This window comes from Leptosomus discolor, chromosome 1, assembly GCF_034619465.1.
Source record: "Leptosomus discolor isolate bLepDis1 chromosome 1, bLepDis1.hap2, whole genome shotgun sequence".
Lineage (NCBI taxonomy): Eukaryota > Metazoa > Chordata > Aves > Leptosomiformes > Leptosomidae > Leptosomus > Leptosomus discolor.
The window spans coordinates 111927209-111943521 of record NC_141391.1 but is presented as its reverse complement, the minus strand read 5'-3'; the positions used below and the strand labels follow the sequence as shown (position 1 = coordinate 111943521).

General features: G+C 37.1%; 1 protein-coding gene across 1 annotated transcript in view; it reads right to left on the bottom strand.

The window, feature by feature from the left end:
• ROBO2 (roundabout guidance receptor 2) overlaps positions 1-16313 on the bottom strand; it is a 435305-nt gene that overhangs the window by 73991 nt on the left and 345001 nt on the right. The window contains exons 7-8 of the mRNA XM_086462902.1: positions 15837-15848; positions 1176-1300 (exon numbers count right to left, since the gene is read on the bottom strand). Coding sequence (XP_086319028.1) covers positions 1176-1300; positions 15837-15848 — 137 coding nt within the window. The remainder of the gene's footprint in view (positions 1-1175; positions 1301-15836; positions 15849-16313) is intronic.

Genomic DNA, 16313 nt, shown 5'->3' with positions numbered 1-16313 from the left:
GAGTGTTGTATCTTTGCAAGCCACAAATGCAACAGAGCACAAAATGCTATCAGTTTTGGTCCATTCTAGATCATCTGACCTAGTGAGAAGATGAAGCAGAAGCAGGTGTGGCAGAGCAGATCTGCAGTTCAGTTCTTATCTCACATTTTAACTGACCTGGTATGCACAATGCCTCCAGATTAGACAAAAGGCACATCTTCACTGCTCATCACAGCGTGGATACCTGAGTTAACCCACATATTGCCATACGGGAAAAAGTAGCACAGGACTCTGGAAAGACTAATTTAGCCAGTGGAGAAGGGTACATAGTATAGATACATAAACAGATGCAGCCATGACAGGCTTCACCAGGGAGCTGCAGAAGGCACTGTCCTTGGGCATCCATTTGCCCCTTTTAATCTTTTCTCAGGTGCAAAAGAGAATACAGCACATAGTTTACAGCATTCAAATTTCACATGCTAACATGAACTGCACACTGAAAGTGAGAAGGCCTGACTTCTGCTGTAACATTGTGCCAATACAGCAACAGCACTAAAAAAATCTTACGGCATGATATCCAAATATTAAACTGTAGAAGTTAATATTGTCAACATTGGTTGCTACATCAGAAATTTTGCATTCAAAAAAATGACATAAAGGATCAGGGAAATATTTCCAAAAATCAGATTTGAAAATTTCCTGAGACAATGTTACTGAAGAAAGCATCCGCGTGTTCAAAACCTATATCTGTATGCAGTATGAGAATATGCCAATGCAAATCAGCTTGCTAGATATACATCTGCTTGATCATGTCTAGACAGGTTGTGAACTGTAATTACTGTCTCTCATTAGTTAAACATTGAGTCACACTTTTTTACCCACTATGTTTGTCTCATCCACCTGTTTGTTGGGGACTTCAGAATGAAAATTCTTTAAGATGTATGCTGTTGCTTTCTATACGTTTATACAGCACCTAGCATGTTTCATCACTTTAATGGCTTTTGAGCTCTTCACAATATTAATATTTTTTAAAAAAGCAACAAAAATGTCGGTAGCAAATAGTGATAGTTTAAAAGACAAATTAATGTGAAAGGTTAAAAGAATCTGTGAAAGGCAATATAAATAATTTTCTTAAAAATTTAACAATATAACTATTTAGAAAGGCTTGAAAGTCTTAAAGGGTGTTTATAACTTACCTGGCTTCCTTCTTTTTGCCAGAAAACAGCTGGCTGGGGATTTCCTTTAGTTTCACAAGGAAAAGTCACTGTTCGACCCTGGGCTACAATCTGGTCTCGTGGTCTCACCACGAACTGTGGAGGAGCTACAATGTAAGAAAAAACATGGTGTAAATTTAAGATATTTTGCAAGGGGGAGATGAGGAATGTTGAAGGAAAGAGACAACATTATGGAGATTTGTTTTATGCCAGAGGACATAACACCAGAAACATTAATTAGTATAGACAGAACTAATACATAAACAACAACAACAGCAACCAAAGGAGCAGCAATATCAGTATGTGATATCCCCAGTTGTATTAAAAAAAACCAAAAAACAAAAAACAAAAAACCCACATTACAACCATACACACTAGAGTAAATTCTGATGACAATAAATGCTAAGGTGCAGCAGTCACCTGTTTATGAAGCTGGCTCTGGATGCAGTCTACCTTTCGGCTGGGCAGATATCAGCACTCTCATACCCTCTACGTTTCACAGAACATCCTGTCGTGCTGCAGCTATTGTCTATTGCAAGGTATGAATTAGAATATACAGACTGCCTTTTTCAGTCTGCCATTCTAGACTCTTAAAAATTATTGAGAAAGGAGGGGAAGGTCTGGATGACAGCAGAAGGACAGAAGATCAAGAGCTCACTCACTTCTCATAGGGGTAGTGTGGTCAAGAATGGAGTGGGAAGGAAGACCTGCTGTACAAAGAACTATTGCTAAAACAACAGAAACTTGGGAGCTCCAGATTTCAGCTTGTGTAAAGACAAGAAAGAAGCAAGAGTTGAAGATTTAACGGGCAGCAGTGAGTGGTGAGTAAGAAGGAATAGGTGTTCCATGAGATCAGGAAGAAACAAGGGAAAAAAAAAAAAAGGAGAAAGTGGAGTTAAAACAAGAAAGAAGAATCAGGACTGGCTATGTTTTCAAGTAGATGGCATTAAGAGTGTTCACACATAGGGGACCACGAAGCACAGTCAGAAAGACAGTTGTAGTTTGACTTGTCTGGGGGTACTGATGGAGAATAGAGAGTCAATGCTTGGTGGGAACAAGAAGAAAGAGAAAAGGCGTTAATGTGCAGAAGGAAATTGTGGAAGAAGCTGTGTTGGACAATTTGAGAGAAAAAAAAACTTGACAGCAGCAACTATGTTGAGCATGACGTGATAAAGCAAATTACTTTTCCATGCATGACATGCAAACCCTCCAGTCTTGGTTCAACACTAATTCATTGGAACTGGATGTATACTATTTGGCATATATCAAAAACATAAGCAGCATCTCCAAATATTCTCATCAAAAGGCTAGCTAACTTTTGTGCCAGGCTGAAGAAGTGGACAAAATATAACACACACACACACCACACCCCCCCCCTTAATTTTCTTCTATTCCACTATTGGTTTGGTGGTTCTGGAAAGGAATGGTTTAGGAACACTAAGCTTTCAGGTAAACAGAATTTAAGTGTTTTAGAAAACCCTATTTTCACCACTATAATTACAAACTGTTTAATTAGGCATGAAGAGCAATCAAGACCCAGCTTCCGATTACACCTGATGACAGCACAGAAGCAAATCTGCTAACTGCATAGAAATGTATGCAGATCCGATATTTTTCAAATACACCTTGCAGTTATCTCATGAAGTGCTTCCCAAGGCTCTACAGATAACAGAAGCCTAAAGAGCACCAGTTGAATAGCACTGGTATAATCCACTCTCAAAACAAGAACTGTAAACCACTTAATAAACATGAATCACCATCAATTTAGAAGACAGAGGGTGAGGACAATACAAAGAGTCTTTCTGCTGCCTCACACTCCTAACACAGGTTCTGGCCTCTCTGGAGAAAGAAGTGTCCACCTCTTCCTCAGGCCTCAGCAGGTGTTAAATCTTCTGAAAGGGCAGGGGTGAAAAGCCAGGTGCCCTGCTGCTGCCCAATTATATCCATATGTTTTGAGTTTTCTGTAAGTGCATAGGTGTTGCTACACTTACTCTAGGATCCGAAATTATGCTGTACTATTCCTAAAGCGCCAGACTGCAGCAAGTTACTTGTTTTTCCCTCACCTTGTTTTACCTAGCATATCTGTATGCAGTCCCTACAGGTTTCAGAAAACAGTAATGTGGTAATCAGTGCCTGTGTTTGTTCATTCAATCATATGGGAAGGGAAGAGAGAAAGACCTTTGAGTTGTGAATTGGAAACCTCCATTCCTATAGGCATACTTTACACTAAGGTATTTCTACAGTTCTGACCACCCATTTCATAAAGGTCACTGAATTAGTTCAGTGTTTGCTGTTCAGCCATAGAAGTCCATTGCCCAAGATATTAATATAGAATCAATAGCAACCTCAGGCAGAGCAGAGAGCAGAAAACCTCTAACCTCTTCAGGTGTTGTATCTGCATTTGACAGGAACTATGCATGAGTCTTATGTCTATGCTGTTTTAAGGGTGGCCTCAAGACCGTAACCTTTCTATCACGACACTAAAAAACCTGGTGTCAGGAGACCATCCCATAGATCATACCTAAGCGTGATCAGTGCCTAAGATCTCTTTGTAGGCATGCTTGGTGCACTGGGGGTAAGTTATGCAGACAGTGCTCTGAGACAGCTCAACAGAAGGAAGAAGGGCATGGCATTTCCATAAGCCTATCTTTCAAATCACAGAACTGAATAAATGCAAGGTAGGTAAGTTTAAGGGATCATCTGAAATATTCTCACACACACAAGGCTATACTGTAAGTCAACAATTCAAAGCTCTGAGCAGATGTAATAGAACTGAACTTGTTGCTGTGGCAGACCTTCCGAGGACTGAATTAAGGTAATTTGATAGTCAAGGAACAATGAGCGATAAACATCCTAGTTTTTACCTAGTTTCTAGTTTTTGACCTACCCCTAACTTTGAGCACCTCTCACTTTCTTAAGAGCAGAAAAAGGATGTTTTCTTGCAAAAAGAGACAGGAGAAGAAGCGGGAACTAAGACTGTAGCTAAGTCCAGATAATCTAAATGACATGGGTTGAGCCTGTTGCTCTGTTTTCTCCCTGCCACACACCAAGCCCTCTCCAGCATTTTCCATACTAGGTGAAGAGAAGATCTATGGCCTCATAGCTACTAGTTTAGACTTTCTAAAGACTCCAGTAAAAACAGTGTATGGTTATGCAAGGATACCTTTTCTAGCTTTTCTCTGCAGCCATAATTACTAGAAATTCACTATAAAAATAAATAAATAAATCAGAGCTTTTATTTAAATATAATCTCTTGATCCCACCAGGAGCTGACTTCTCTTGTTTGCTACATTAATTAGAGCACAAAAGCAATTATTTCAGCCAAGCTATTTAATACCATAATTTAAAAAAAACACGAAAAATGTAATTTTGGAAAAATAACACCTTGCTTTTTTTTTTTTTTTTAAATGTATTTAAAGACAGGGTTCTGTAATGAAGGAAACTCCCATTTTGTTCCAGTTTGTTGTAATACTCAGCTATAGCTCTGTTTATAGACAACCTCTGATAAAATGACACTGTTTACAGCATTTAAGCAATGTTTTAACCATATCAGTTTTATCTATCAATTTCAAATTGAATAATATAAATTGAAAACTCAAAGTAATAGTTAATAACTGCAGGAATAATTCTTGGTCAAGTATAACTACCAAAGCAGTAAGACTGCCATTGTCCCCAGAGAATGCAACATGACTCTGCTCAGAGACAGCAAGCTTCTTTGACAGAATAAGCACTTGAGCTCTTCAATTTTCCTAAAAAGAGAGGTCATTATCTTCATATATAGATGCTGTTTATAAAGATAGATAAATATTATTACTCCCATTTTTCAGAAAGGTTAACAGAGATCACTACTTGCTCAAAGCCCAGCTTCAGTGGAATGTTGTACAAAACCTATTTCAAGCCATTATTGCTTCTCTCAAAGTAGGTGAATTTTTTTAACATTCTGAAAAGGTACAGTTAGAGAAGTAACAGCAGGCTTGATATGCTTCAGCTGTTAAAGTTATGTGGTACTTTAATGCTTAATTCAAGCTAAACATTAAGGTCATTAGAAGAATCTGTTGGAAAAACTGTTACGAAGCGGCAAACCGAGTGTTGTGCCTATGAGACTATTACCCTTTACTGTTTTAGATGTAACATTAGCTGGATTAGAATAAACAGAGTGGAAAAACTCTTGCTTAATGGTCATTTGAAAGTCAAAGACAAAGGCTCTGCCTGTATTCCAGCAGACTAGCCAAAAATATGAAAAAAAAAGAACAATTAAGACTACAGATCTTGTGTACTTCTATTGAAACTTCTTTTCTTTGTTTTTTGAGAAATTTAAAAAGTACACAGTAAATTAGATTTGATTTCTGGCAAATTATGCTTTGATACTGCATTCAGCAAGTGCTGGCTTCAATCAATGTCACACTAAAGCTCTGTTATGCTAATAGTCGCTTGTGAGGCTGAGCGAGATGATATGGAAATCAGATGGTTGAACATGAATAGAAAGCATAGGCCATGTACAAGGGGGCTTTGAGATGAGGGGATGGGGGGACCCTAAGGTTAATCACATCATGTTCAGAACTGTTTTTACAGCATAGAACAGCATTCTACTGCAAGAATTAAAATGGAGATAGAAAAGCATGAGCAGTAGTGAGCATTAGTTATGTTGTTCAAAATGGGAAGAGTGCATTCTGCTGCACTTTTCCAGATGTCGTTTTATGCATGACTGAATGGATCTTTTATTCTATTAATAAAGGTATATGAAGGTATCCTTCGCTCCTTAAAGAGCTTTAGAAAAAAACCCGAAGAAACAAATACTGCAAATCATTTCAAAAGGATTTCTCAACTCTTCTCCAGTCTTAACAGTTAGCAGAATCTCTCATCTGATGGGATGGATTGCATTCATTCCTTTCCCAGTACTGTTACTGAATACTAAAGATTCTGAGTCACCAGGAGCTGATAAAGCTGTCGATGTAGAGAAGCTTGACTGAGACAGTGAGTTCATCCCTCCTAGGTGAACTCTGGTCACCTGATAAGAAATGTGGCAGAAGACTCAGGTGGGGAGAGGAAAATTACCACAGAAAAAAAGTGAGTTTATAGCAAAAAGTATGCTTATCCTATATCAAGTATTACCAACATTTTGTTCCAGTGACACAGTTTTCTAAGCTGATCTTGTGATTTGGGGTTCACATTGAATTCAATGATCCTAAGTGAATTTTATTATCATGATTTGCTCACAGCACCTCCCTCAGCCCAGATGCCCTGGAGTTCATAAATTATATTGCTGTAATTTGAATTAAAAGTAGATATTGTAGCAAGTTTTAGTCCAGTATTGCTACCACAAGCAGAAATGAAATTGTAACCACAGCAACTAATATCAGTGGGATTTTTGTCGTTGTTTGGGTTTTTTTTCTAAACATCCTCAATTACCTAAGGCAGCCACTATGAGACCAAACTCATTTTACATAATCCAAACAATATTCAGCTAACGAAAACTTTAGTAATCTTTTAATTACATGTGCTTAGATAAAATGTCCTTGTATACCATGGCATATGAGGCTTTATTCAAAGCTCATTGCTGTTGGTAGAAATTCTCCTATTGGCTTATATAGTCCTTGGATTGGACCCACTGAAAAAATAACATATTACAGGAAAAGAGTGACAGAAACAAATTTTAAAGGGCTTAAATTACAGATTTGACAACCTTTAATTGCAACTAATTTTAGTTGATAGTGAACTGCAAATGAAATTCATTGTGAAGAGTAGTTAGGGAAGCTAAAGTGATAAAGATGAGTGCTTAATTTTAAATGGGAACTGTTTATTATCCATAAACTTTTTTTTCTGTGACAGGTTCAAAGGGGGCAAGGGGAAAGATGCTGACTTGTAAATGTTCTAAGCAAAACTCAGATAATGCTCACTGATAGGGGAAAAAGCTTTGAGGAACAAGTAGAAACACAATGGTTGATAAAGCACCAAGATTCTGTAAGACTCAGTTCTGCTTCCAGCAGGGAAAAGACAGCAGACCAACCTAATATTCCCATCTACAGTCTTTCTCAACATTGTACATTTGCAGCAATAAATTAATTTCATAATAATCCTTTGAACAAAGTTACACCTGGTACAATACTCAGTAGCTCCAGAAGTAAGTGTCAGTTAGGGTGATAAGACAATGGCACCTTCCCCAAATTGCCTTCTGACTTCTGAAATTCTGTCAACATCAAAGCCTTCAAAGACTTGAAAATGGATATCTTAACGGTCCTCTCAAACCCTCAACACAGTCACAATATTTACGTGGCCACTTCAGCTGGCCTTTAATACGTGTTGACATTTTAAGAGATCAAACTTGGTTCCAGTCTTACCAAATACAGATCAAGACTTGCATCTAAGACATTTACACAGAGGACAGCAGAAGCCCCCAGAGCTCCAGCTGAAGTACTATGTATTTTGAAAATGGAGGTAACCCTTGACATCATCCATGGAGTAGGATTACTTATTTGTAGGCTTGCTTTGCTGGTTCCAGATACTGGCTTAGATGACAGTTGAAGGTAGTACAAGGAATTCTTGAAAGAAAAAAAATGATCCCCCACCTTTGTATGTCATTCATTAAATTTGTCTAGAAGGTCTGGTTGGACTTTTGGATGCTTTTGTGATACAAATGTGAAAGAAAACTGTAAGACCCTACTTCTATACTTTGCTGTAACAATGTTTGCCCTTTGCATGGCATGTGCTGCCAAAAAGCACAGATATGAAAGTCTAGGAGTTTTGAAAGATGTTTTGCGGGGCTAGTATTGCTGATGGAGTAAATACAGGAAAACAGAAAATATGTCCTATCTCAAACACTAGAAACCTGGTATTAGTCAGCAGTTCTTTCCACAGAAGTTCAGATCTTACTAATGGATATCAAAAGTGATGTGTGATTCTTAGGACACAAAGTTATTAATGCACTGTTATCTATGACTAATGACAAATCAAGGGTGTAGCCTGTGACACAGGAGCCATTACAGAAACCTGAGAGGATGACAGCTTAGGCCTATTACGAATTCAGATATTTCTTACCAGGGATAAACTAATGGAAGTTAAGGAAGGTCATTTTCCTTAAAGTGAAAAAGACTTCTTAATCTTATGATGTGCTCCAATGATTGGGTGTAATTGTTTAGCACACTAGTTATGACCAAGTTGCCTGGGAAATGAATTTCGTTTTTCTCTCTGCCATGAGTATCACATTAGCATAGGAATCTACAACTATTCCCTAGTCTGTATGAGTGCAGTTGGACTTTTAAATAAGTGTATAGATCTCATTTTGTGGACATTTTGGCTTTTCTTCAACTATGTTCTCTTCCTTGTTAATTTAATGTTCTCTTTCTTCCATGATTTCTTCTTCAGGTGGATGGTTATGCCAGTAAAAATGAGGAATGGGTAGGTTGTGGTGATGATTCACGAACCCTTCACTAGACCCATGATATTATTCTAAAATGACACAGTGGGAGGTGGCAAAGCAGGTTCTTGGTTTGGATTCTTCTGAAAAGCAGCTTCCCCTAACCTAGGGGAGTATCAGTAATCCATAGCTCAAATATCATATTTAACATTGACACTGATTCAAAATTAATTCTCATATGTCCTGCACCAACAGATCAAATACACAAAATTAGAAGCACAGGAGGCAAGTGGGGAGAACTTTTAGCAGGTTGAATGAAAGGAAGCACTAGAGGAGAGTAATCAGGTTACAATGGGGCAGCGGTAGAGTGCAGGGGGAAGTGACGTCTCAGCAACTTTATTACCAGGATCAGTTCTGCTGTAAGTGTCCTTCACGCTGCTCCTGCCTCATGGAAAGTGAGAAATTCACAGAATCACAGAATGTTAGGGGTTGGAGGGACCTCAATTTCTTTCTTTTTGTTTTGTTTTGTTTGCTGTTTTCAGATGAGCCATGTAAAAACACACTTCAATCATCTGAGAATGCTAAACCTTCCTTCATATCTGGACTAATTGTTCTAATCTTCAATTTAAATTCAGGTTCTGAATTTCACATGTAACATTTTTATCCTTCAGTTGTTCTGAAACACTGATAATCTCTGAAGCGTGGAAGCATAAGCATTTTTTTTCTTTCTTTGCAAGAGGTGAAAGAAGTCTAGAGAATCAATACATAAAAAACGCTAACTGTCCTATATATTTTGACACATAAAATCTCTCTTTTATCCCTGGATGACCTAAAAGAAAGAAGTGGGATAAATCTGCATGGTGGAAAAAAAGAGATGTGAGATAAACAATAATGAAGAAGCAGGTCTGGTTTATATTCATAGTTTCCCTGCCAATTTCAATTAACATAACTGCCAAATCTGCATTTATCATTTTTATAACACAAGTTGAAGCACAAAACCCCCCAAAAATACTACCAAGGATTTGTTCTTCCTGCTTCTCTAGGGCTAATGTCAATAAAACTAAACTGTGAGAATAATTACTAAAAAAATCCAACTCTTGTCTCTTACATACAGAAAAGAAAGGCATCTACTTTACATCCTCCATCCCCATTTCCAGTCCTCCAGCAGCAGTAGTTTTCCTGACCCCTTCCTCCTCTTTGTTTTACAGTACATTTAAATATTAAGTTTAAAGATCTGGTCTGAATTTCATCTCAGCATTAGACTGCAGCCTGCTCTCATTTAGTCATACATCTCTATTTTATTATAACTTGTTCAAGATATTCTTTTTTAAATGGCCTCTGCGTCTTACAGATGCTCCTGAAAAATCCCTTCTAGAAAGTCCTTCACTTAGTTTGTATGTATAAAAAGAGAGGTAGCACCGATTCTGTCTGTCCAATAACTTACATTACTCACGACTTTCTCTACTCTAGGCAGTGCTTTTTTTTTTTTTCTTTTTCCTCAAGTGTCTGAGATTCAGGATATACCTTTTGCTCAAATCAGACAGAAAACATGTGCTTTCCTGAAACCTTAACACTTTAGCCCACTTGCTTATGTAAACTGTACAATCAGAGGATGGCTCATGCTACTATACCTTCCGTGAGTTTAGCAAACAAAACAAATTATGCCAACAAAAAGACGTAATCTGTCATGATTCCTTTTGTCATGGGAGATAGCAGGAGGGTTTGCTGGTAATGTGTTTCAAAAATAAAAGTATACCCCTTGCTGATACAGTACGATTTCATCAAAATAATGAGTGTAATCTGGTTATCTCCTTCAAAAAACCCATGAATTCACATGCTGAAGAGAAGAGCTAAGGAGCTGATGAGAAGAGTAAAGAGCTTAGATAGCCTAATTGGCTACAGCTATAGTGAGAAAGATGACACGTTCCTGGTTTGTTTACCCTTGAGAATAAAAAAGGCTGAGGTGAGATACTCTGCTCAATTTGGGCCACTGTTAAGTGGGAAAAGGAGTGAGGAAGAAAAGAGACTATTTACGCAGACTGGCAATGCTAGCATTCAAGGAATTGTTTGGTTGTTGAATAATACTGAGATCATATCCAAACTGTAATATGTCTAGCAGCAATTGAGCAAAGAAGGTAAACGAAAAAGTGAATGGATTAATGTATTGATTTCCATGTTCCTTTTGAAGGCAAAGTAAGCAATTTCTCCTTTTAGAAAAAGGAGGGGAAAAGTTTGGGAGGGAGCAACACATGAAAAGGCTTTTTCATACAGTAATCTTGAAAGACTTATGGAGAGACTCAGAATCCACTGAAGTAAGAAAACAATTCCCACTGATTTAAGCATGCTTTGGGAAAGTTGAAAAAGATTTACATATTGAATTTCTTAAAACTTTCCCAAGCTAGAGTTCAGCAGTAAACAAACAAACAAACAAAAACAAAAAATGAGGCACTTGATCACTTCCTGCACTTTCTGTAACTGGGTTTCTCTAAGAGAAACAGTGTCAGTACTGGCACATACTTGGTGCCATAGAGGAATGAGCCAGGACATCACAGTATGATGTGCTGAAACTTCAGTTACATACGCAGCCATTGTTCACATTTATCATTGAAGAATAATTCTCTATCAGATGTTCTGAGCTTCTGTTCTGACCACGTCCGGGCATACCCAAGACAGCTTGGAACAGTTGGACATGTAGCCGAATTTTGTGGACCAGTACTTAAATGCTTGGTGGTTAATGTGCTCAGTGTCCACTTACAGAGCCATTCTGGCCCATATATTGCAATTGTATTTCTCTATCTGAAATCAGTATATGATGGAAGTTTAAATTTAGTGGACTTTTGCCAAAGTAGAAATGGTAAGGACTTTAGGATTTTTTAGGCTGATCTTTAAAAGGCTAAGAAATGCCAGAAAAAGTCAGCTCCACATTTTAACCTCTTACTGATATACAAAGAAAACCGAATTTCATTCTATGGCAACCTTTTCTCTTTAATCTGAGGAATATGCTGAATTTTAAACAAGAATGATGCATTATTCTTTCACTTAAGGAAGAAACAAATCCAAAAAGCTTAATGTCCGCTGATGTCCTTACCCTTTTCTGAAAATTTCTATAGATGGTAGCAGCAGGCAGACAAGCAACATACCACACTTTGATATTCTGCCACTGAAAGATGGCACCGTAGTGCCAAGCATGATCTCATCTCTTCTGTCACACACCAGTCGCCATTACTGATATTATATAAATCCTCAGCACCTCAAGTGAAGGTGATATAATCATCAATATATTAAAAATAAAAGCCTATACAGGCTTTCCCTGCAAGAGTCAGAACAGAGAATAGAGAGAGATCTTTCTCACTTACCAGTCTAAACAATATGAACAATATAATTTCTAGTCACAACACCTAATATAACTTTGTTTAAAATACAGTCCTTTCTATTTTTTGTTTCATACTGCACTACTCTTAAGTTCATAAAGTTGTGCCAGGCTAATTTATGTCATGAAAACTTCCCAGAGCAGCATGAAGTGCATCACCCAGTCACAGTGCCCTTGAATGTGAATAGATTGAATTTAATTAATATGAAGTCTGGAAAACTCATTGCAGGTGTCTCATCCATTTCTCTCTTCTCCAGCATAGTAGGGAAGTGAAGTTTTTGTAACTTGATTGGTCTCCTTTTACTTCCTTAGTTAATTTCAAATACTTAATTTCTATCTAGGTGGCAAAAGTATCTACCTATTTGCTGCATCTCACTTCTTTCTGGGAAGATGAGTCACAGCACATGACAATAAATTAAGTAATCCTGTCTTACTGCAAGGCAGCTGAAATGCAAAGAACTGTATTTTCACTTGGACATAGTTGAAATTAATTTGAAAACTGAGTACTCTGTTATCTGAATGACTTTTTGAATGATTAGTAAAAAGGTAACTGAAACATCAGACAGATCTTCATAGATCTTCTATATGAACTTTAGGTCCTCTGCCTCAAAGCAGTATAGCCGCTGCTTTTGAAAAGAGGGTCAGTGTTACTTTCGGTGGGACTGTATGAACTTAGGCTCCTCCCGACTTTTGTGCTTCTTTTAGCAGCCATTCTCCTGCCCAACTGCAAAAGTGAGAAAATGCTAACTTGCTCATCTGGAAAATCCATCTAATGAGTGAAATAATTGTAGAAATGGTCTAAATAGGGATAAATATCTTGTTTCCTAACCCCATCTGTTGTAAATCCTGTCAGAAATCTTTTCAAAAGGTTATAAACAAGAGAACATCTATTTTAGAAACAGGCAACACATTTATTCCTAGCAGCAAATCTAAACATGATGAGTAATCTGGCATAGTGCTGTTAAATTCACCAGCTGTCATCCACCTCAGGCGGAACCATACCTCATTTTTTCTATGTAGTTTACACCATATGTTAATAACTGCTTGAACCAAACATGGTCATTGGTAATCCCACTCCTGAATTTTACACTCAGGCTGAAATTTAAATAAAAATATCACAACTAACAGAATATAAATATTTGAAACAGGCAAAAACTGAATAGAAAGTGAAAATTATTTCATTTGCAACAAGAATTGCAATCCTGCAACATTTGAAATATGTTTCTATGTTCTTCAGTGACAAGCCATTGAAAGAAAACGGTTTGGTCTTGTTCAAAAAACAATAAAGACAAAACATGTCTGCTTTGAATTGGAGGTAGTGATGAAAGGTAGAGGTACCTAGATAATTCTCAGGTGTCTTCAAAGAATATAAACTTTAAAACTGCTCCCCTGCTGTTTAACATATACATAAACACATAAATATACTTCTGTTAAAATATCACCTTTCCAGAGAGCTTAATAACATCAAGTATTGTTTGCTTTAGCTTCCTTTCTGTAAGTAGAAGTATTTTTGCTCTGCATTCCAGTTGAACTGCTGAATAAAAAAATGCTACGAGATTTGACTCACCATTCTAGCCAAATGACAATTTTAACAGAAGATCACTTGGGCCTCTTGATGAGGAGCTGGTGGTGGAGAGGGAAGTTACTCTGTTTTGCCTCACCAGGCTTTAAATGTTCAAAAAACAGGAGAGGTAGACACCTGCTTTGCCTACTCTTGAATGAAACAGAGATATGAACTGTAGAAATCAGTTTCATTTCAGGTCCTTAAGTGAAAAACAATAAAGCTATACACTATCATAAGGACAGCATTGCCTTTTCTACAGACACGGGATCAAAGTGATGTAAAGAAACTGATCTGCTTGTACACAGCAATCACTATGTACACACTTGTATGAGAATTCTATACGTTAAATAGCTTTGAGGTTGGACTTCTTAACAGTCTTCTCACATTTCACAAAAATAATCACAAAAATAATTAATTTGATAAAGAACATATGCCCGTATAATAAGTATTTTAAGGTCAACTACTCTAATTTATGTTTCCTGAATAAATCATATAAAAGAAGAATTTTCTTTGTACCAGATGTACGCTTGAAACAAAATAAAATAGCATAGGCAAGGAATATGCCAAATTGACCATATCATGGTCACACAGGTCACACCTGAAAATAAAGTAACTTGAGACCAAGAGCTTCTGTATAAGATTTGGAGATGAAATCACAAATGACTCAACAGCCTGAAAAGTCTTAAAAAAGAATCAGTGTTCTGAAATGAGACACAATGAACACTGCTGAAACCTATAATTTTCTTGCGAATCTCCAGTCATGTATTTTATGCGGTTTTCACAGATCCTGAAACAGTCTCTACTTTGTGATTTTTTTTCCTGCCTTTCTTTTAAGAGTAAGCAAATTGAGAAACATATCTAAAAGTAAAATACTTTTAATCTTGTAGCACTTTGTCAGTGAATGAAGAAGCAGCCATAACACCCCACTCTCTCTAACATGAGAGATTTACATTAGAAGTACAATAAGTCATACCATATTTTCTAAGCAAAGGAAAATTTTCTTATGAGTTTCCTCCAGTTTTACAGTTACAACTCCTGGGTATTAGTTTCTTGAGAACTAACATAATGCCAAAGTAATACAGTAGTGACTAGGGTTTAAAGCTTGCTATCAAAATCTCAAATGGAGAACAGTGAATTTCCATTCTGCACAGGGAATTCTCCGGGTGTGGATAAGCCATGCCATGACTGCAGAGGTGCTTGGCTTGGCTCTGTGTATGCTAGTTCAAGCAAGCTAATAAGCATGGGATCGCCTTAGTTCTGGAAAGAGAGGCCTAAACTGGATTTTATTTTTAAATTATTCCAACCTTTCTTGCTCCAAACTTATAACAGTGAAGAGCTGAGTTCAAACTCACAAACTTTAGTCAAACACATATCTAACAAAAGTTTTGACTAAATAAAGAATCAATCCCTCAGCAATCTCCATACTACTCACAGTAATCCAAAAAAAAATCAGAGTAACAGTATTATTATTCTAAAAGATACATCTAAACACAAACTACAAAAATCAGAGGAGCAGTGCAACTGGTTAAATTATTTAGAAAATCCATACAGGCACAGAGTAAACATCCGTGAAAGAAAATTAAATAATAAGTTCAGGATATTTCTGAACACCAAAGTGAATTTCAGCTACTGACAGTTGCAAATTTTCCATTATGCTTAGCTGGATTTTTATAAATTTTCAGAATTAATTTCAAAGACATAAGAAAAAAACAAATTTTCAGTGTGGGAATTAAAGATCCAGAAGTTGTCTTCCTCTGGACTTGTGATTCAAAGCAGTCTGCATCCTATACAGTGCATCCCAAAATGCACTCAAAGATGACCCAAGGGCAAAAATCAATGACAAACTTTCTTAACAAGCACGGAAATCTACTCCATCCCCTCTTCAATTTCAGGACTACTTCATTTCAAAACTCTTTGAAAGATACAAGAAAGACGGGACATGCAAAGCCTGTGCTTTTACTGCTATGCAATAAAAGCATAATGAGCTGATTGTTTAGGGCCTGGTAGAAGCTCACCGAAGTCAATACAATCTTTTCTGTTGATTTCAATGGCTTTTATACCAGGCCCTTACATAAAAACATCTGAATGAGTGATTTTGGCTCAGTATCACCACACCCACTCCACTTCACTGATTGGTATTTGTTGGTGATTTGGCAAATGCATTTATACATGACACAGCAGAAAAATACAAAGTTCAGAAATAGCACTTTGTCAGTCAAAATCACTTGCCTGGTGTTAGACAGTTAAAACTATTAAGCACTGGCTGCTAATTTCAGCCAGTTAAATGCTGTTGCAAATGAGAGATGAAGCATTGCATGAAGCCATGCTAAAATGGATAGAAGGATGGTTACTTACCAACGGGGCGAGCTGTTGACATTACAATGGTGTAGTGAGAACATAAAAAAGAAATTAAAAAAAGAAAAGAATATCTGTCAGAATGCATGACGTGTAATGTTACCTTCCACTATGGATACTACCATGATTGCTAATCCCTCAAATGACAGCCTAAGTAAAATGTTTACTGTCGATACTGTTTAGTCACGTGCCACTATTATCACATTTACTTGAGCATAGCATCTGAAAAAGATGATTGGACCACTCTCTGAGAAACATTGTTATTATCTTCGCATGCCATCATCAAGTATCATTGTTAATGCTTTGATAAAAGAAAAATTGCATTGCATTAGCACAAACTTTTAGATCCCGATGAACACATCAATTTAAGCCGCAGACTGCTAAATGTCGTGCCAGTAGATGCAAGGCATTTGCTTTCTGAGTCAAATATCAATTGAATTTTAAGCATGAGCAGTCAGTACAGCAGTAAGGGTTACA